At 45.0% G+C, this 20,796-nt stretch overlaps 1 protein-coding gene across 1 annotated transcript in view; it reads right to left on the bottom strand.

Moving 5' to 3' along the window:
• Positions 1-20,796, bottom strand: part of cpxm2 (carboxypeptidase X (M14 family), member 2) — a 59,148-nt gene that overhangs the window by 3,571 nt on the left and 34,781 nt on the right. Inside the window, exons 10-14 of the mRNA XM_031905942.1 lie at positions 19,891-20,087; positions 18,390-18,569; positions 17,298-17,595; positions 16,881-17,020; positions 12,210-12,309 (exon numbers count right to left, since the gene is read on the bottom strand). Coding sequence (XP_031761802.1) covers positions 12,210-12,309; positions 16,881-17,020; positions 17,298-17,595; positions 18,390-18,569; positions 19,891-20,087 — 915 coding nt within the window. The remainder of the gene's footprint in view (positions 1-12,209; positions 12,310-16,880; positions 17,021-17,297; positions 17,596-18,389; positions 18,570-19,890; positions 20,088-20,796) is intronic.

The following is a 20,796-nucleotide window of genomic DNA, read 5'->3' as shown; positions in this document are numbered from 1 at the left end:
CCCAGTATCGCTGCTAGCTTCTAATTACCCAACTGTTAATTACTCGGGGAAATACACGCTTAATCCTTAGGCAGAACACAAGATGATTTGGGGTTTGTAAAATAGGGGAGTGTGTGCTTAATAGGATATCACTGATATAAATACCCACGTATAGGAAGCACCTTAATCACTTTATGGCATCTGCAGCAGAGATAAAGAAGGGATAAAATAGCACTTATTTATAAATATTCTAAATATGTTGTTTAGAACAAAGAGTAAAATATTAATGTCAAGTTTTATTAAAAAATTAGAAAGTCATAGATACATTAGTAACTACCACTACCACTTTTACTCATTACCTTCAGCATCCCTGCCTTTCTCTGTGCGCAATAAAGTTCACACCAGCTTTTGAAGGAAAGGGTTAACCTGCTGTATACACAGCCAATAAAAATGTCTATTCCTTTGTAATGCTTCTTTTTTTTTTATAAAAACCTACTGTTTGCAGCATGAGTGAGTTTGCAGCAGGAAAGAGCAGTGAGGTCAATACAACAAAGCCATCTGAAACGGCAGGGCCTAAACGATATGTATGTAAAGCCAGCAGCTGATTTAAGAACAGGGGCAGGAGAGCTTGGAAATAAGGAGTGCTGGAATGTGAGGAATGATAAAACAGGCAGTGCAGCGCGGTTAATAATGATCCACGGCAAGTAAAAAAGAAACAGATGTGGTTCATACATTTATAGCTATTATGGGTTATAATTTACTAACGCAAGGTACAGTCTCATGTATAAAATTTAGCCCAAAATTCTGGTCCATCCAAACATTGTAAGTGGCAGGGAACTGAAGGTTAAAGGGCACCTATCACCTAACATTTATTTATTTATTACGTTTATTGGGAAACAGACTGTGGGTCAGTATTTTCCATGGTCTGATGAACTAATACCAGCACAAAATGGAATATATACAAAATAGGCCTAAACAGCAGCCCCCACAGCCCTGTACAGATTGCCAGTCCGGGCCTGGAGTTCACATTTGATAAATAGTACACTTCTAAACAATTCTGTACAAGTGAATAAAGAGCTGTGAAATTTCCTTCAGGAAAACTGTGCCAAACTCTCTTTTTACCCTTTGATAAATATGTCCCCTAGGAGAGCCAGTTCCCACAGTTTGGGAATCTAGGGTTATTTATTTTATATTTAAAAATTAAAGTCTATATTAACTTAGTCAAGTACAAAATGTACCGGCTGTCAGTCAACCCACACTGAGTCTTATTGAGCCCAGGGTCGGACTGGGGGGCGCAGAGCCCACTGGGGCTTCTGCCTTGGGGGCCCCTTCCCCCCCAATGGCCCCGGCCTTTCAAACCCGCCAACCCGTTCGACCCCCTCCCCCAAGAGTGCCTAAAATCGGTGCATCAGGGAGGGGGAGGGAGACCTATGGGGATCGGTCTGCACCGCCAGGTGTTTTTTTCCAGTGTCCCGGCGGCCCAGTCCGACCCTGACTGAGCCCCACCTTACCCAGTGACCTGCAGCAAATTATCACCCTTCTGATATATACTTTTAAGCCCTCCATCCCCTCTCCCAACACATTCTTGAACTGATCCACGCATTCTCCCCCTCATGATATCACAGAGCCAACCATTCCCCCCACCCATGACATCACCAATCAGTACCTCCCCCTACAGGTTGGTATGGAGTCCAATGGAAAGGTGCCAAACCTACCCAACCTCTGTAATTTGTACCCAAATTAAAGCATACCCCTTAACACTGAAAGGTGCATCAAAGGCATCATCCAAGACTCCTCAAAAAAAAGCCAGAGCATGGAGTACAGTCGGGGACATGATCTGGCCAAAAAGGGGCGTGGCTAGGGCTGAACAATTTTGGTAAGGGATGGAAGAGGTGGTAATGTTATTAATGGGTGAAACATGGGTGCTTAGTGGCAATGGGGATACACTTTTATTTTGCAAACTGTGCCTTCCTAACATTTTTTTTTGCCACACACCCCAAACCAATCAGCCCTAAACCCTCCTCTGTTCCAGTAAGTCCTGCCCCTTTACAATTAGAATGCAGAACTGTTTGAGGTAAGGAGGACAGCTAGAAGGATAGAAATAGACCTTCCTGATTTATATTTTGGCCCCTCCGTGCCAGGATTTGCAGCTCCTAAACACCAGAACCTTGCAGATAAGTGGAACCTGCAGGGGCTATCTAACATCACTTCATTAAATCCGCTCTAATGGGATTACTGGTGTGTACACACCTTCATTTACAGCTCCGCGGATGATGATTAAAACACATGAAATATTTTGCCTTCATTTGAATTCATAACTGAACTCAGATCACCCCATTTCACAAAATAAAAACACTGCTTTACATGTATTTATTTAGAGAAGAGGTGTTTATGAGATTCCCACCCCCTCACATATTTCTGATATTATGGCTGGCCTGTGGCAGCCCCCCAACTGGGAACAGGCAATGAGATGAACAAATGACAGCAGTTTCCAGCAGTGGAAACTCCTAATTAGCGCTGTCGTCTCAGTCAGCTCGCCAGACTTCTCTGCTGTTTAACTGGAAACAAATTCCCATTCCCAGCATCACACCTGGGTTACTAGGAAGGCACTACCTCATGGCTGCCATTTTGGGAGAAGATTGAAATACTGACTGCAACTTTTAAGGCAATACACTTTTGTACTAAAAAAAAAATAGCCACAGGCCCACTTTGTCCATCGTGCAGTTGGTTATTGGCAGCTTGCTCACTCTCCCACAAGGGCATTAGCTCACATTTGTAAACACAGCTCCCTCATTATCTTACATGGCTCAGTCATTATTCATTAGCACACATATAAAACAGATGGCAGAGTACTACTCAATTCTGTGTGAGGAAAATGGTCTGCTCACAGTTGGAATCATTAGAGTGTATCCTCCCTGTAGTTATCACAGGAATGGTTCAGTCCAGGATGATATATAAGGAAGCTCTGTAATTGCCAGGAGCCTGGGTCTCAGGATTCTGAGTAGTGATTGGTTCAGCTGCAGTAGTAAGGGACAGACATGCCAGGTAGCAGTCCTGTGCCCCAACAAGGAGACTGAGAGGGGTAAGTTCACCCTGCCAGTAGGGTTCCCCCTTTTATTGAAATAAATACCGGCTTTCCTATATTTTATGTTATTGTTCTATTAATAACATTGGCATGAAGAATCATTTTTAAATACCAGCCAGGTGGCAACCCTACCTGCCAGTAAGGTTTGGTAAAAACATTGAATCCAGCCTGTGTTAGCAAATGAATTCAAGTGTAAAGGGGTTGGTTTTAGGCCAGTTGAAGCTTTTGGGCCCTACACAGTGGCATACCCACCTAGCTCCATCTGTCCCCCTCTAGAGTACTTGTCCCAGGGGTACTTGCAGGGGCTGTCACTGTGTTTGTCATGACATGCTTGAGGGCCAGAATGTGCCATAGTGTCCCATGAAATGCACGGGGGCCACAGAGTAATTAAATACATAAGTGCCACAGTGTGTAATGAAATGTCTGGGTGCCATATTGTGTCACAAAATACTTGGAGGTCAGTCTGTCCCATGAAATACTGGGGGAAATGGAACAAGGAAGAAAGGTAGAAAGGTGTTACAGCGGCAGCTGGCAGAAGTCAGCCAGTTAGAGGGAGAGGCTGGCAAGATATGCCTGCCTATCCCTGGAGCCCCCATGGCCTGACATCTAGCAAGACAAAGTATAGGGGTTCAACAAATGGTTAAACTTGGGCTCCAAAGTTGATTGGAAGAAGGAATTGTTAAGAAAAAATTTGCATTAGAGCAGGGTCAGAATGGCCCTGTGAGACACCGGGGAAAAAACCCAGTGGGCCCCCAGCCGGCCCAGGTCTGCTCCCTGCCTTGAACTTGTGCCACAAATAAAAGTAAGGCCGCGTGATAGGGGTGCACAATTTGCATTAGGGGGGGACATGCTGGCTGCAAGTGTAAGGAACAGGGTGTGACTGGGTTGGGGGCCCGTTGGGTGGTAGCACCGCTGGGCCTCGGACACCCAAGTCTGACCCTGCATTGAAAATTTTTCTTTAGATTTATTTCTTCATATTATAATAACAACTGTTGCTGGGAACTTAGAATTTGGCAGCTGCTGTGCAACACTGAGGGGAAAAGTGGAAAAAAAATGAAAATGAATCTGACTGTGTAGAGGCAAAGCAGCCTCCAAAAAAAGAGAGCGGCGCCATGCAGAGAGACGGAGCACTGCAGTGTCTGGGGTCTATTGTGAGAGCTGCAAGTTAGTGAAAAGAGGACTAGGATATGCCCAATTTTCAGACTAGGGGTTATGTGTCATAGAGTGCAATATTTACTATAGTTCTTATCATTTATAGTGACCACTCATCAAGAAGCATTTAATATTCACCTATTTAAATCAAACATTTCAAAAGTTGCTACTGGTTATTACACCTTCTTGCTGCATATTACACAGGCTTAGGCAGTAGAATTTCTGATATAACCCCCATCTGTTGCCCAAAAAATGGGGTGTCATAATTCCAATTTTTTCTCTGTAATAATAAAACAGTACCTGTACTTGATCCCAACTAAGATATAATTACCCCTTATTGGGGCAGAACAGCCCTATTGGGTTTATTTAATGGTTAAATGATTCCCTTTTCTCTGTAATAATAAAACAGTACCTGTACTTGATCCCAACTAAGATATAATTACCCCTTATTGGGGCAGAACAGCCCTATTGGGGTTATTTAATGGTTAAATGATTCCCTTTTCTCTGCAATAATAAAACAGTACCTGTACTTGATCCCAACTAAGATATAATTACCCCTTATTGGGGCAGAACAGCCCTATTGGATTTATTTAATGGTTAAATGATTCCCTTTTCTCTGTAATAATAAAACAGTACCTGTACTTGATCCCAACTAAGATATAATTACCCCTTATTGGGGGCAGAACAGCCCTATTGGGTTTATTTAATGGTTAAATGATTCCCTTTTCTCTGTAATAATAAAACAGTACCTGTACTTGATCCCAACTAAGATATAATTACCCCTTATTGGGGGCAGAACAGCCCTATTGGGTTTATTTCATGGTTAAATGATTCCCTTTTCTCTGTAATAATAAAACAGTACCTGTACTTGATCCCAACTAAGATATAATTACCCCTTATTGGGGGCAGAACAGCCCTATTGGGTTTATTTCATGGTTAAATGATTTTTAGCAGACTTAAGTTATGGAGGTCCAAACTACGGAAAGATCCCTTATCAAGAACACCCCAGGTCCCGAGCATACCTGTATTGTACTGGTAATGCTAAATAGAAAACTGCCATTTTAAGAGTTAACGGCCGCCCCATGGGATCATACAATTCACAGTGCACACAAACAAGCCAAGGCACACATACATGCTAGGCCCCATCAGCCAATTAATGGACAGAGTTCTGTCTTTTGCTCCCACACCACTTCCTATTACAGTTATTTCCTGTCAGCTGATCTCTGAGGGAGAACACAGCCCATCACTAAATGGCGGCTCAAGGGAAAGGATGTAAAGGGCAATATTTACTGATATATATATTCCAGTTTGGGAAGATTATTTAATAGGTCACTTAATACGATAGAAACAAAATCTGTTGGTTAAGTATTTCTCCTCCACTCTGGTGGTATAGTTTTCCTTTAAATATACTTGAGAGTCAATAGACGGCCACTTTGGAAAAAAATAGCAATGGTTGGTATATAATGAGCAGCTTGAAGCCTGTGCAAATCATAAATCTGTATGCTGGAGAAACAGCTGGGAAACGCAGGTAGTCTGTTATGACAGAAAGCTGTAGGAGATATCACAACGGAGAGTTTGGTGTTATGAGTTCTTACTCATAAATTGATACCTTTGGGAGATTGATACAGGGAAGAAGTACGTCACAAGCAGTCTGTAACACCCACTTGCATTGGGAAGTAACATAGAACAGAAGGTACAGTAGAATCCACAAGTGATTTAATTATACTTGAGTGTCATTTGAAGGACATTTTAGAGAAAAACCAGCCATGGCCGGTGTATGATGAGCAGCTTGAAGCCTATGTAAATCATAAATCTATATGGAGGAACAGCTGGGAAATGCAAGTAGTCTGTATGGCGGAAAGCTGATGTCACAACGGAGAGGTTGATGCTGCAATTTATTAAATGAATTGATGCCTGGGGAAGAAGCGAATACATGGAAAAAAGATGTCACTATCAAGGGTATATTAATATGAATGTAAAAGTTTTGAGAAACAAATTAGGGTTAACTAACGGAGCATTAAACCCTGATGATTTGGAAAAGTTGAAGAAAGAAAATTAATCTCTAAAGAACTGGGTGGAATGACATACAATGTATGTCCCTTTAAATTGGGGGCTGGGTTATTACTTAAGTGCACATAAAGTTCTATAAATATGTTTTATAAAGGTTGAAAGCATTTAATATGACTCTGTCTCTTTAAATGCTGTGGTGACTTTACCAGGTAAGGGGGGCACAACAACTTCTAGTGCGCAGTATGTCAAGCCTGCAAGGAACACCCCGGAGCTGAAGAAACTTGGGGCCCCACACTGTATAAGGGGAGGGGCTGCAAGCCTGCAAGGAACACCCCGGAGCTGAAGAAACTTGGGGCCCCACACTGTATAAGGGGAGGGGCTGCAAGCCTGCAAGGAACACCCCGGAGCTGAAGAAACTTGGGGCCCCACACTGTATAAGGGGAGGGGCTGCAAGCCTGCAAGGAACACCCCGGAGCTGAAGAAACTTGGGGCCCCACACTGTATAAGGGGAGGGGCTGCAAGCCTGCAAGGAACACCCCGGAGCTGAAGAAACTTGGGGCCCCACACTGTATAAGGGGAGGGGCTGCAAGCCTGCAAGGAACACCCCAGAGCTGAAGATACTTGGGGCCCCACACTGTATAAGGGGAGGGGCTGCAAGCCTGCAAGGAACACCCCAGAGCTGAAAATACTTGGGGCCCCACACTGTATAAGGGGAGGGGCTGCAAGCCTGCAAGGAACACCCCGGAGCTGAAGAAACTTGGGGCCCCACACTGTATAAGGGGAGGGGCTACAAGCCTGCAAGGAACACCTGGGAGCTGAAGATACTTGGGGCCCCACACTGTATAAGGGGAGGGGCTACAAGCCTGCAAGGAACACCTGGGAGCTGAAGATACTTGGGGCCCCACACTGTATAAGGGGAGGGGCTACAAGCCTGCAAGGAACACCTGGGAGCTAAAGAAACTTGGGGCCCCACACTGTATAAGGGGAGGGGCTACAAGCCTGCAAGGAACACCCCAGAGCTGAAGAAACTTGGGGCCCCACACTGTATAAAGGAAGGGGCTACAAGCCTGCATGTCCTTTTATGGAAACTGAACATCTTAAATTGGAGATAAAGCCCCTCAATAACATTTCCCTACATATTTGTAACACTGAAAAGCAATGTGACTAAGTAAATGTAAGCTGTGTAGCTATCTGTTCCCATCTCTTCACCTTCAAGGTTCTAACAGAAGTTTATTATAGGCAATCTATTGAGAGATATTACGAGTGAGACTTCTGGTAAGAGTTATAGTCCAACAACAGGTTCTCATATTTACATGTGCTTTAGTTGGGGCGCATTATATATTGTCACATGACATTCAATTCCAACATTTTCTCAACTTCTGCCTAAATTCATCAAGACATGGTCCTAACAGTTAACCTGACATTATGGCAGGACTTTCCAACATAACAACCCCAAATGTATTTCAGGATTATTTAATCCCTCCTGGGAGGCCATAGTTGGAGAATTTCTGCATTACATAAGCCCCCCCTGTCAATTAGAATGGATGATATATAGCTCCGAGGCACAACTGCAGGAAAGGGGGTCTGTACCTGTTTGTGTAATGGGGATGACCTACATGGGAATGGAAAATACCCATGAGACTAAAACAGTACAGAATGGAAAATATGCTCCTGCACCTGATGTAAAACTACAATTCCCAGCATCCTCGTCTGCTTTGGTGGAAGTCAGTGCCAGCATTTGCAGTTCTACAACAGCAGGAGCATGAAAGGTTGCCTATGAATACTCTCAGTGTGGCTAGCTACATCGGTGAGGGCAGTAACTGTGGGATTGTGTATATAGTTGGGCAATATGGTATTAGTAAATGGGGGAAAGCAACAGTGGCATAATGTGTAGAGTAGTGTTGCCACCTGGCCAGTATTTTACCGGCCTGGCTGGTAAAAATCATGATTGATGCCAATGTTATTAATACGCAAGACATAAAAATATAGAAAGACCAGTATTCTTTTCCAGAAAAGGTGACAGCCCTAGTATAGGGCATGCTGTAATTGTGATATAATGTGTATTAGTAAGGCAAGATGTGATAAGGAGAAATGGCTGCCATAGTGTGAATAGTTAGGAAAGACATCAGCAACACTCATATCTGGACTCCCTATATAGAGTTTCCAGCTGGAAACACACACAGAGTTCTGCAAATATAATTTTCCTCCACAGCTTTCCAGCCTTGTGATCACGACTGTTCCAGCCTAATGAGCGACTCTCACATTTATACAGTGTTTGCTTGACACCACAGCTGGCAGAGTCTGCCCGAGTGGCAATAAAGGGGTTACAGCGAGGGGCTTTGGGGAGGGCGAGAGGAAGCTGGATGTGCCAGAGGGGGGTGTGGGTTGGAAGGAGACAATTCAGCTTTCCATCAGGAGAAGTCATTAGTGGATCTTTCCATGTTACCTTAGGTCCCCAGTGGGAAAAGCAGCTCAGAGGCCTCATAGGCAGTAAAAATCCACTGCGTGGGCCGGTCAGGCACTGCAGGGACACTATGTGCACTCACTCGCATATACAGGAACGCAGGAGAGTGGCAGCCCCTCCAGGGACAATCCAAATCCGGGAGAGGTCAATTGATTTGGAAAACAAAAATCACATTTTCTGTAGTATTTGTATCATATAGTCCAAACTGCCAGGCCAAATTTGGCCATTTATGGTCTTAAGGCAGAGATGGGGGGAGTAGAATGCAATGATTAACAAACAGGCGTATTAATCAAAAAGCAATGTTGGAAAGACATCACAATGATTTTTTGCCAGTATGGAGTGTTTTACCCTAGAATCCCAATGCAATTGTAGGAGAACACTTTTGTGCACGATGGATCAGTAGGAATGAAAATTAGGATCTGTTTTGCCAAATCGCTAGTTTCAACGGACACAGTTTGGACAGGATTTGTGTTACAATAAATTCATTTCTGGCAATAGGCATTAATAATGCTATCGCCTCATTATCATCAACTCACTTAGGGATCCCTGTGCAATGCTAGTGTAAAGGTGGTCCTTTTCCGACAGGAGACCGTACATTGCAGGGTTAGGTTACAGTGAGCATACAGGATACCGTACATTGCAGGGTTGGGTTACAGTGAGCATACAGGATACCGTACATTGCAGGGTTGGGTTACAGTGAGCATACAGGAGACCGTACATTGCAGGGATGGGTTACAGTGAGCATACAGGAGACCGTACATTGCAGGGATGGGTTACAGTGAGCATACAGGAGACCGTACATTGCAGGGATGGGTTACAGTGAGCATACAGGAGACCGTACATTGCAGGGATGGGTTACAGTGAGCATACAGGAGACCGTACATTGCAGGGTTGGGTTACAGTGAGCATACAGGATACCGTACATTGCAGGGATGGGTTACAGTGAGCATACAGGATACCGTACATTGCAGGGATGGGTTACAGTGAGCATACAGGATACCGTACATTGCAGGGATGGGTTACAGTGAGCATACAGGATACCGTACATTGCAGGGATGGGTTACAGTGAGCATACAGGATACCGTACATTGCAGGGATGGGTTACAGTGAGCATACAGGAGACCGTACATTGCAGGGATGGGTTACAGTGAGCATACAGGATACCGTACATTGCAGGGATGGATTACAGTGAGCATACAGGAGACCGTACATTGCAGGGATGGGTTACAGTGAGCATACAGGAGACCGTACATTGCAGGGTTGGGTTACAGTGAGCATACAGGAGACCGTACATTGCAGGGGTGGGTTACAGTGAGCATACAGGAGACCGTACATTGCAGGGATGGGTTACAGTGAGCATACAGGAGACCGTACATTGCAGGGGTGGGTTACAGTGAGCATACAGGAGACCGTACATTGCAGGGGTGGGTTACAGTGAGCATACAGGAGACTGTACATTGCAGGGATGGGTTACAGTGAGCATACAGGAGACCGTACATTGCAGGGATGGGTTACAGTGAGCATACAGGAGACCGTACATTGCAGGGGTGGGTTACAGTGAGCATACAGGAGACCGTACATTGCAGGGGTGGGTTACAGTGAGCATACAGGAGACCGTACATTGCAGGGATGGGTTACAGTGAGCATACAGGAGACCGTACATTGCAGGGGTGGGTTACAGTGAGCATACAGGAGACCGTACATTGCAGGGGTGGGTTACAGTGAGCATACAGGAGACCGTACATTGCAGGGGTGGGTTACAGTGAGCATACAGGAGACTGTACATTGCAGGGATGGGTTACAGTGAGCATACAGGAGACCGTACATTGCAGGGATGGGTTACAGTGAGCATACAGGAGACCGTACATTGCAGGGGTGGGTTACAGTGAGCATACAGGAGACCGTACATTGCAGGGGTGGGTTACAGTGAGCATACAGGAGACTGTACATTGCAGGGATGGGTTACAGTGAGCATACAGGAGACCGTACATTGCAGGGATGGGTTACAGTGAGCATACAGGAGACCGTACATTGCAGGGATGGGTTACAGTGAGCATACAGGATAACCTGCAGTGAATAAGATAAGCAGAATTCTTATGCTAAGAAGTTGGAAGGAATTTCTGCAGAAAGGTGATAGTTGAAGTTTATGAGAAACATTACTCATGTAGCTAATGCTCAGTCTCGCCATGTTACATCTTTTCTAGGAGAATCTCCAGGAGAGATCTGGTCCCGGGGCCAACAAGAAGCACAGACCTTATTTCTCGGAAGAACAGCGTGCAAATGGCTCCTGCTGTATATACACTCACAGGCAACGAGCCCATGTATTCTCTTCCTAAATATAAAGATATAGAATCGCAGGGGATACTATATATAATGCCCTAATGGCTCTACAGGTACAAGTCTGTATACAGAGCTGTATTCATGGGGTACATACAAATTGTGCCTCATTACTACAAATGCACAAGGCAGTTTGCACCTGTTTTATGCACTTTGCCCCCTGCCCTGCACTTGGTAAATGACCCCTTACAAGATGTCTGATGGGCGACACGGAGAGCTGTAGTTCCACCACAAAGGGAACACAGGTTGAACCACTTCACTTAATATAGATAACTAAGCCTTAGTATGATTTCCCCCTGGCTGCACCACTGCTTAAGATAAACCTGGAAAAGAAGATGCTTTCAGTCAATGTGAGGGGCATAGACCATGAAAATGTATGAGAAATATACTAGATGGTAAATTGGGAAGAGTTGACAATGTGGGGTAATAAAAACTCACACAGTTTGCACTTGGTGTAATAACCCATAGCTACCAATCAGAAAGGTAATTAAATAATCTGGCAATTAAAGGAGAAGGAAAGTCATTTTGGCATTTTACTGCCAATAGATTTGCCACATTAGTGCCACCTAGAACTCTATATTTATTCTGCAGGAAACCATTACCATACCTGAGTAAACAGCTTAGAAGCTTTCTCTGTTTGCTTAAGATAGCAGCTGCCATTTTAAGTAGTTTCCCGCCTGCAGTCTGGCCATTATAGCTCAGATCACACATTCCTAAGGGTGGGGGGAGGAAGTTCTTAGCATTCTGGTGGGAGGGGGGGCAGGAGAGGGCAGAGAGAAGAGAACTGCCCAGACTCTGGCCACTGGAATTAAGGATGTTTCTGAGAGAGGAAGTCAGACACTGGAACATCATGTTTACAAAAAAAGAGAAAAGAAACCCTGTGTTTCTTTGAATAGAGGACTAACTGAGTTTTTTACCTTTCCTTTTCGTTTAAAGGCAGAAGGCCATGAAAAAAATCAGTCATCTATGTATTCTGCAGTGTCACTCATGATTTTAAGACGTTAAACCAACATAAGACAAGCTGAGAGGTTTAAATAAAACAGAACATTGGGTCATATCAAGGAAATCAATAGGAAGTGGCGCTGAGCGCATAACTTGTGGCGCAGGAAGATTACACTCCCAAAGGATTCATGGATTCCTTGAATCCTCTCCGACCTGCAGAACAAGCAGTGAATATGTTACCTGTGCGAATGTCATGGTTAATGCCTTCCACTGATATAATGGCACTGGCAATCCCCCGTCCATACACATCTCTCACAACTCCCTTCACCCCACGGTGAACCTGGGTAATGAGCAAAAGAAATCACATTTTGGTACTGTACATCAACCCATGAAAATTCATTGCAGATGGGGAAATCGTGAACTGGATAATAAGTCTCCACCGCAAGGAAACAGACGCTGTCATTAAATAGATGAATCCCAGCTATGCAATAAGGGCCGGCACTGGCCCAGTTTAGCCGTTTAGACTGGGCTCTCAGCAAAGATGACGCCAATTATAGGAGGAGCACTTACAAGAATTAGGGCCATCTTTATGAGTGGTGTGGCCCGGTGCCAAACAGGCTTTGTGAAACCCCATTATTTAGATAAAGTATAACTGTTTAAATAGGGCCTAGCATCTCCTGACAAACTGGGGTAGTTGGTGGGTGTATAGGGCTATTATGCACACTGCTATTACAGGCACAATCCATCATTTCTCCCTACTATACCTGCTATCCCACAGCCCCAGTCCCTTCCCAGAGGCTATTATCCCCCCACTGCTACTATAGGCACCATCTCTCCCTACTATACCTGCTATCCCACAGCCCCAGTCCCTTCCCAGAGGCTATTATCCCCCCACTGCTACTATAGGCACCATCTCTCCCTACTATACCTGCTATCCCACAGCCCCAGTCCCTTCCCAGAGGCTATTATCCCCCACTGCTACTATAGGCACCATCTCTCCCTACTATACCTGCTATCCCCCAGCCCCAGTCCCTTCCCAGAGGCTATTATCCCCCCACTGCTACTATAGGCACCATCTCTCCCTACTATACCTGCTATCCCACAGCCCCAGTCCCTTCCCAGAGGCTATTATCCCCCCACTGCTACTATAGGCACCATCTCTCCCTACTATACCTGCTATCCACAGCCACAGTCCCTTCCCAGAGGCTATTATCCCCCCACTGCTACTATAGGCACCATCTCTCCCTACTATACCTGCTATCCCACAGCCACAGTCCCTTCCCAGAGGCTATTATCCCCCCACTGCTACTATAGGCACCATCTCTCCCTACTATACCTGCTATCCCACAGCCCCAGTCCCTTCCCAGAGGCTATTATCCCCCCACTGCTACTATAGGCACCATCTCTCCCTACTATACCTGCTATCCCACAGCCCCAGTCCCTTCCCAGAGGCTATTATCCCTCCACTGCTACTATAGGCACCATCTCTCCCTACTATACCTGCTATCCCACAGCCCCAGTCCCTTCCCAGAGGCTATTATCCCCCCACTGCTACTATAGGCACCATCTCTCCCTACTATACCTGCTATCCCAAAGCCACAGTCCCTTCCCAGAGGCTATTATCCCCCACTGCTACTATAGGCACCATCTCTCCCTACTATACCTGCTATCCCACAGCCACAGTCCCTTCCCAGAGGCTATTATCCCCCCACTGCTACTATAGGCACCATCTCTCCCTACTATACCTGCTATCCCACAGCCACAGTCCCTTCCCAGAGGCTATTATCCCCCCCCACTGCTACTATAGGCACCATCTCTCCCTACTATACCTGCTATCCCACAGCCCCAATCCCTTCCCAGAGGCTATTATCCCCCCACTGCTACTATAGGCACCATCTCTCCCTACTATACCTGCTATCCCACAGCCCCAGTCCCTTCCCAGAGGCTATTATCCCACTGCTACTATAGGCACCATCTCTCCCTACTATACCTGCTATCCCACAGCCCCAGTCCCTTCCCAGAGGCTATTATCCCCCACTGCTACTATAGGCACCATCTCTCCCTACTATACCTGCTATCCCACAGCCCTAGTCCCTTCCCAGAGGCTATTATCCCACTGCTACTATAGGCACCATCTCTCCCTACTATACCTGCTATCCCACAGCCACAGTCCCTTCCCAGAGGCTATTATCCCCCCACTGCTACTATAGGCACCATCTCTCCCTACTATACCTGCTATCCCACAGCCCCAATCCCTTCCCAGAGACTATTATCCCCCCACTGCGAATATAGGCACCATCTCTCCCTACTATACCTGCTATCCCACAGCCCTAGTCCCTTCCCAGAGGCTATTATCCCACTGCTACTATAGGCACCATCTCTCCCTACTATACCTGCTATTCCACAGCCACAGTCCCTTCCCAGAGGCTATTATCCCCCCCACTGCTACTATAGGCACCATCTCTCCCTACTATACCTGCTATCCCACAGCCCCAATCCCTTCCCAGAGGCTATTATCCCCCCACTGCGAATATAGGCACCATCTCTCCCTACTATACCTGCTATCCCACAGCCACAGTCCCTTCCCAGAGGCTATTATCCCCCCACTGCTACTATAGGCACCATCTCTCCCTACTATACCTGCTATCCCACAGCCACAGTCCCTTCCCAGAGGCTATTATCCCCCCACTGCTACTATAGGTACCATCTCTCCCTACTATACCTGCTATCCCACACACACAGTCCCTTCCCAGAGGCTATTATCCCCCCACTGCTACTATAGGCACCATCTCTCCCTACTATACCTGCTATCCCACAGCCACAGTCCCTTCCCAGAGGCTATTATCCCCCCACTGCTACTATAGGCACCATCTCTCCCTACTATACCTGCTATCCCACACACACAGTCCCTTCCCAGAGGCTATTATCCCCCCACTGCTACTATAGGCACCATCTCTCCCTACTATACCTGCTATCCCACACACACAGTCCCTTCCCAGAGGCTATTATCCCCCCACTGCTACTATAGGCACCATCTCTCCCTACTATACCTGCTATCCCACACACACAGTCCCTTCCCAGAAGCTATTATCCCCCCACTGCTACTATAGGCACCATCTCTCCCTACTATACCTGCTATCCCACACACACAGTCCCTTCCCAGAAGCTATTATCCCCCCCACTGCTACTATAGGCACCATCTCTCCCTACTATACCTGCTATCCCACACACACAGTCCCTTCCCAGAAGCTATTATCCCCATTACTACTGTGGTATTCTATTTAGATTTTCCAAATTCTTCTAACCTGAAGGTCTGCATGGCCACATAATATGCAGGGCCCATGGCATTTACCCCTACTCGGACCCCTTTACAGAGAGCTCTGACAGGAATCTTCTGAGCTATAGTCTTTATGTCATGATGTGAACTGTGCTATGGTTGAGTAGGAGCAAATTAAAGGGCACATATTGCTGTATGGCATCTATCTAGGGTTTATATATAAATAGGGTCGCTGTATGAGCCTCACTACTCAGGACAGTACTTTTAATCCTATGGCAATAATTATACATCCCCCAAACATGGTTGTTCCTCTGTGCTCCTCACCATTTAATCAACCTGCCCTCCTTGGGGTATATATATGTAGGGGATGAGAGGACCCATTCCTCTCATCATCCAGCTTGGTTACAGGCTGGAGAGCAATCCAATTGGAAAAGAGGAGGACCCAGGGAGAGCCTTGCTTGGAGCCAAACCAGGGGTTATAAAGGAAACCCTAGTGCAGTAGCCAGCCAGAGCCAGATCCAGAGAGAGTGAGAGTACGGCGTGGAAAGTAAAGGAGCCGACGGTGACACCGAAAGCTATGGGTTCTCATCTTGGGACAAGCTTTAAGCTCCAGCCCTAAAGAGAAAGAGTGTTCCGCATCCTGCTCATCTGCCTGTGGATAACTGTTGCCATCCTAGGGTGTCCCGGTGTGAGTACAGGTGTTGATTGTGAGCCTGCTACATGGTAGCAACTGCCTTAACCAAAGGGAGAGGTACTTTGGGGCAGGTAGAGCTACCTGGGGTCCAAGAGCTTTTGGGAAGGGATATATTGCATTAAACTAACTGTGAATGTATTAATCCCATCCAGAGTTGGTTGTGGGGCTGTGAAAGGACTTTGCAAGTTAGACAGTCAGAAAGTGTTATCTGCTAGTAAGACAGATAGGTCCCCATGTAACCCCAGTGCAGGATTTGTCATTTGTATTAGATGCCCATTATTTCTTTACATTTATATAAAGTTTATGCTTGTGTGTGATTTATTTTCCTAGTGTACTGAGATCTACTCCTTAGTGCCCACTAGGTGGAGACACTGCCCTGTAAATCCCAGTTTCCCAGTATCTTTCAACATAGCAAAGAGGTTTTCAGGGTTTACTGGATTGCAAATAGCTAACAGCCAAGAAGAGTGAATGTGATCCTGTTCTACGGGAGTGTGCCAAGAACGGGTTATATATACTTTTCAATTTCTATTAAGTGCTATTAAGCAATTAATAAGGATGCAGACTGCAAAAAAATGAATACATAAATTCCTCTCTTCTCTGTAGAGGGCAAGTAGAATATCTGCATTTCTTATATTCTCCATGGGAATTCATACTTAGCAGCATGTTGCCTAACAAAACTAAGATAAAACTCAAACGATTTTGTTCCCATCATAGACGCCTTCAGATCACAGAAGGATAATAACTGTTATTATCAGTTATTTATAATGTTCCAAGTATATTTATAGTGCTGAACAAATGAGAGAACATACAGACAGAACTAAAAATGCTATATTTCCAGCTCTTACCCCAACACCCCTGCTTGAACTTCACTAAACAAGATCTGGCAGAGGGGTTGGAGTTACCATACAGCACTATTTAATTAGCCAATCCAAGTGCTTACCTGCTCCATGAAAACAATGAGGGACTCCCGGTTATTTTCCCATTGTTCTGGTAACTCGCTCTCATGAGGGTATTTATCACAGTCCAGATATATTGAAATCTCAAAGCAGTTGGTGTGTAGGTAGCTAAAGTCATTAATGCCTGTTAATAAAGATGAGAAGGTGGCTCTGACTGGAGGTAATACAATGGGCAATGATTCTCACCAGTTATATAGTTTTATATAATAGAGATATCTGCTTGCCAGATATCCCACCTCAGTGATACATGGGCCAATAAGCTGCTGAATCTCCAGCCTATGTATGACCAGCATTATAAGCAATATATTTTGTCACAGAACAGTAAAATGGAAAGCAACTGCTGGCAAGAAATGGCATATTTGTTACAGAATTAAATCAGGCTCTACTGTACTTGCACCTACTTCCAGCCACTGTGTGCCATGATGCCCCATTCACCGTGCCTTCTTCTTTGTTGAAGTCCTCAGAGTGGCAGGGCCTGCGGCTGGAGTCTGTCATATGCCGATGGGTAGAGGCATAGGAATAGGCCAGCCAACGGAAAACATGGTCATCTGGGGTTTCAGTATACTCCTGGGTCTTCCAAGGAGAACGTACCATGTCATAAGGGTAGGACACCACCAGCTCCCCTCCCTGAAGATTTGCCCCCAGCACAAAGGGGATCTTCTCCATCCAAGTGATAAGGGCACGAGTTTCCATGGCAACCTATAGAAACAAATTAACAGAATGATCTAAGAACCACACTAGACTCTCTCTATTCCCTGTCACTGTGAAAGTCCGTAGAAGTGTAAGAGCAGATGCCAGGGTTAGACCTATATTTTACAGACCTCGATACAGTCACTGGTGCCATATTCTACTTTTTTTCCGTAGGAATGATGAGCCAAGTATGTGGGAAACAGAAACATTCTGATGCCTGCTCTGGGATGTTAAGAAAGGAATGCCATTGTTTAAATGCTAGGGGAAAGGGTTGGGCAGTAATACGTAGTATAGACAAATTACTCATCTATTCTTGAACATTCTACATCTTAAGGTCCATAGCACTTGGAGAGTATTCTCCATGACTGTGCAGCCTGTCATTCCCTTGGAACACTAGCAGCATCAGGCAGATTTTATGCAGAGAATGCTCATTTGAAGGTTTTGATCATGGAGGAGAATACATCACATGTACCATAGGCCTTAGAGATTTTAGATAGACAGGTGTTCAGGGAACAAAAGTTTAGGATAACACTGTTTTCTCATAATGCAGAATAATACAATCAGCTGAAATCCCCCTACTCTCATCCACCCACTTCACTTCTACGGGAACTGAGCCAAACCACCTGCAACATTTCCATACAATCGCTTGAATGCTTCCAAAACACTTAACAGAAAAGAAAAGAATATAGTACTAGAAACTAAAGATTTTATAACATTTCACCCTTAGATGCAGAACTTCTACTTTATGCCTAAGGTTGTTCATGCCTGGCATATGCATTTACAGAATAAAAACAAAGTCTCACTGTGGCATTTTCATGCTGGAACCAATCCGGAATAGGGATGTGATGGTTGGGGACTCTGCGGATATTCCTTGGTCGGTCTTCAGCCTCCCACAGCAATGAGTTTAAGTCTGGAAAGTTGTTATTTATGTCAATGCCATCAGACGTCCAACGGCCAAGTGACCACCCACCTAACTCTGAACCCTGTGAATACAAGAGCACAGCAATGTATTTGGGGCTTGTTACAGGTTGACAAGATCACAACAAGTTCTATACAGTAGTGGTTTCCAAACTCAAGTGGAAGCTCAAACCCTAGAGAGACCCAAACCATGTCTGGGGGCCTACTTTGAAGGCCTGGTTGGCTGAACACATGCATTCATGCTGATATATATTTGGTACTTTTGCTCCATATATGTCAACTAATGATTAAGTTAGTGGGCAATGGACCTTAAACAGGGACTTGAACTCTGGAAAAAAGTCCTAAAACCTCTTGTACTATAAAGTGACAAGGCAGAACTGTCAGTTCCTAACTAATAGTATCATTATTATTTATAACACATAAGGGCTCATTTACAAACGCAAAAGTAGTTGCAGCTGCACAAAAACAGAATTTCTACACAAATACAGGTGTAGGAGGTAGGCTCTAGGGAGGCACCAAATCCTGGATTGGAATGAATCCAAGCCATTTTTAGTAGTTGTGCTCAGTGCCACTTCCAGCCTTCTGTTCTGAATCAGGTGCTAATGCTCCTATTGATGCAGGGGAACCATGGAGCTACCACCACCTCCTGACCAGGTGATAGCTCCAGAGTTCCCTTAGTGACCTGCATTAACTGGCACAGCACACTTGCGCCAAAAGAACAGGGTGACCATGCCCCTAAACACTGGAAATGATGACAAGCAGACTTAATATTGAAAATATTAGGCAAAACTGTGCATGACTTGCAATGATGCAAACATGCAGTTGCATCAATTTAGGTGAATAGATAGGAGGCGGATATGGGGTGAATAGATGGGATATTGCCCATTCCATACTGCAGACAACTTCAGATGGGGTATTTTATTAGACCTAAGAGTATTAGGGATGGGTATTTATTTTCTTAATTAGAAAATATAGCATATACAGTGGTTTTCTCAGAGCATACCTGCTCCCCAACATGTGGGAGCTGCTTCAGCAAAGGAACTCTCATAGAATTATACAGAATGGCAGTTAAAACTGTATTGCACTGTTCTAATGGAATTTATGGAGAGGCCCAATTGCATATATGTATACATAAATACTTTCATTCAGAGAAAGAATGTTCTGTATGCCATGCACTATTATGTCTAGCTTATTTTAAATAAATGGAAGATGGCACACTTTCCCTCAAGTTTTAATGAGGCACAAAAATGTCTGCGTCAGACAGACATTCCTTTTCTGCCAGAGCAGCCAGTATTGCCTTGCAGGAAACAGCAAACGTGAGGGAAAATGTAAAATAATGAATTTTAGGTTCTGGGAAACGTCAGCAAAACTAGAAAGATTCCTCACCAGGTCGGCAGCCTTATCAAAGCCATCGGGGTTGACAGCCGGCAGGAAGTGTAAGCGTGTGTTGGTGATCAGGTGGCGGATTCGCTTGTTGCCAGCTTGATATTCCTGGCACAGGAACTGCATCAAGAGGAGAAGAAGCTCCCGGCCTAAAACCTCATTGCCATGTGCTCCGGCCATGTAACGGAACTCTGGCTCCCCTGCAGAGGTAAAACAGCAACACCTGAGGAGAAGTCTCCCATTCTGAGAAGCTCAAAGCCAGTCAGCATCCTTCTCTCCAATAAAGGCCTTGGTATTAACCCACTGGGGCACACTGGCATGTACTGGATCTGACCAAGCACAGGTATATGTGGCTAAAAAGGAAAGGCGCTGGACATTTGCTGCATATTATTAAGGTAGCATAAATCTGATTTCCCCAAAAAACACTGTAATCTGAGTATAGCTCAATGATGATTTACCAATGGACACCAGATGTTGTTTGGCTATAACTCCCAGCATGCTTTCCCCATAGATCATATTTAGAAAAATGTTGGCAGAAGCAGCAACCTCTAGGAGCAACCTCCATCTCTGCACACTAGAAATGATACATATGGTATGAGTGAAGCTGCCATTTTGGACACTTCAGCTTTTGAAATTGCCAAAGCAACATCTGCTCTTGGTCACAAGAAGCCAAGGAAGTTCTCAGATATTAATTGTGGCAAAAGCCACATCTTTGGAGCCCTATTATTGATAAAAAGTTGTACTTTTCAATCTCTGTCCTTTAGCTGTTGTTAAACTATGCCACCCCTACCCCCAAGAGCTAGTACATTCTGTCATATCAGCCTTGGTATAGGAAATCAGTATAGACCTCCCACATTTATGGATAAAAGCAAATACATGGATAAGAAGCACTGGATCCAAGCTACAAGC

The sequence above is a fragment of the Xenopus tropicalis genome, chromosome 7, assembly GCF_000004195.4.
Source record: "Xenopus tropicalis strain Nigerian chromosome 7, UCB_Xtro_10.0, whole genome shotgun sequence".
Lineage (NCBI taxonomy): Eukaryota > Metazoa > Chordata > Amphibia > Anura > Pipidae > Xenopus > Xenopus tropicalis.
Note: the sequence above shows the minus strand (reverse complement) of the source record. Positions and strands in the feature narration are given on the sequence as shown.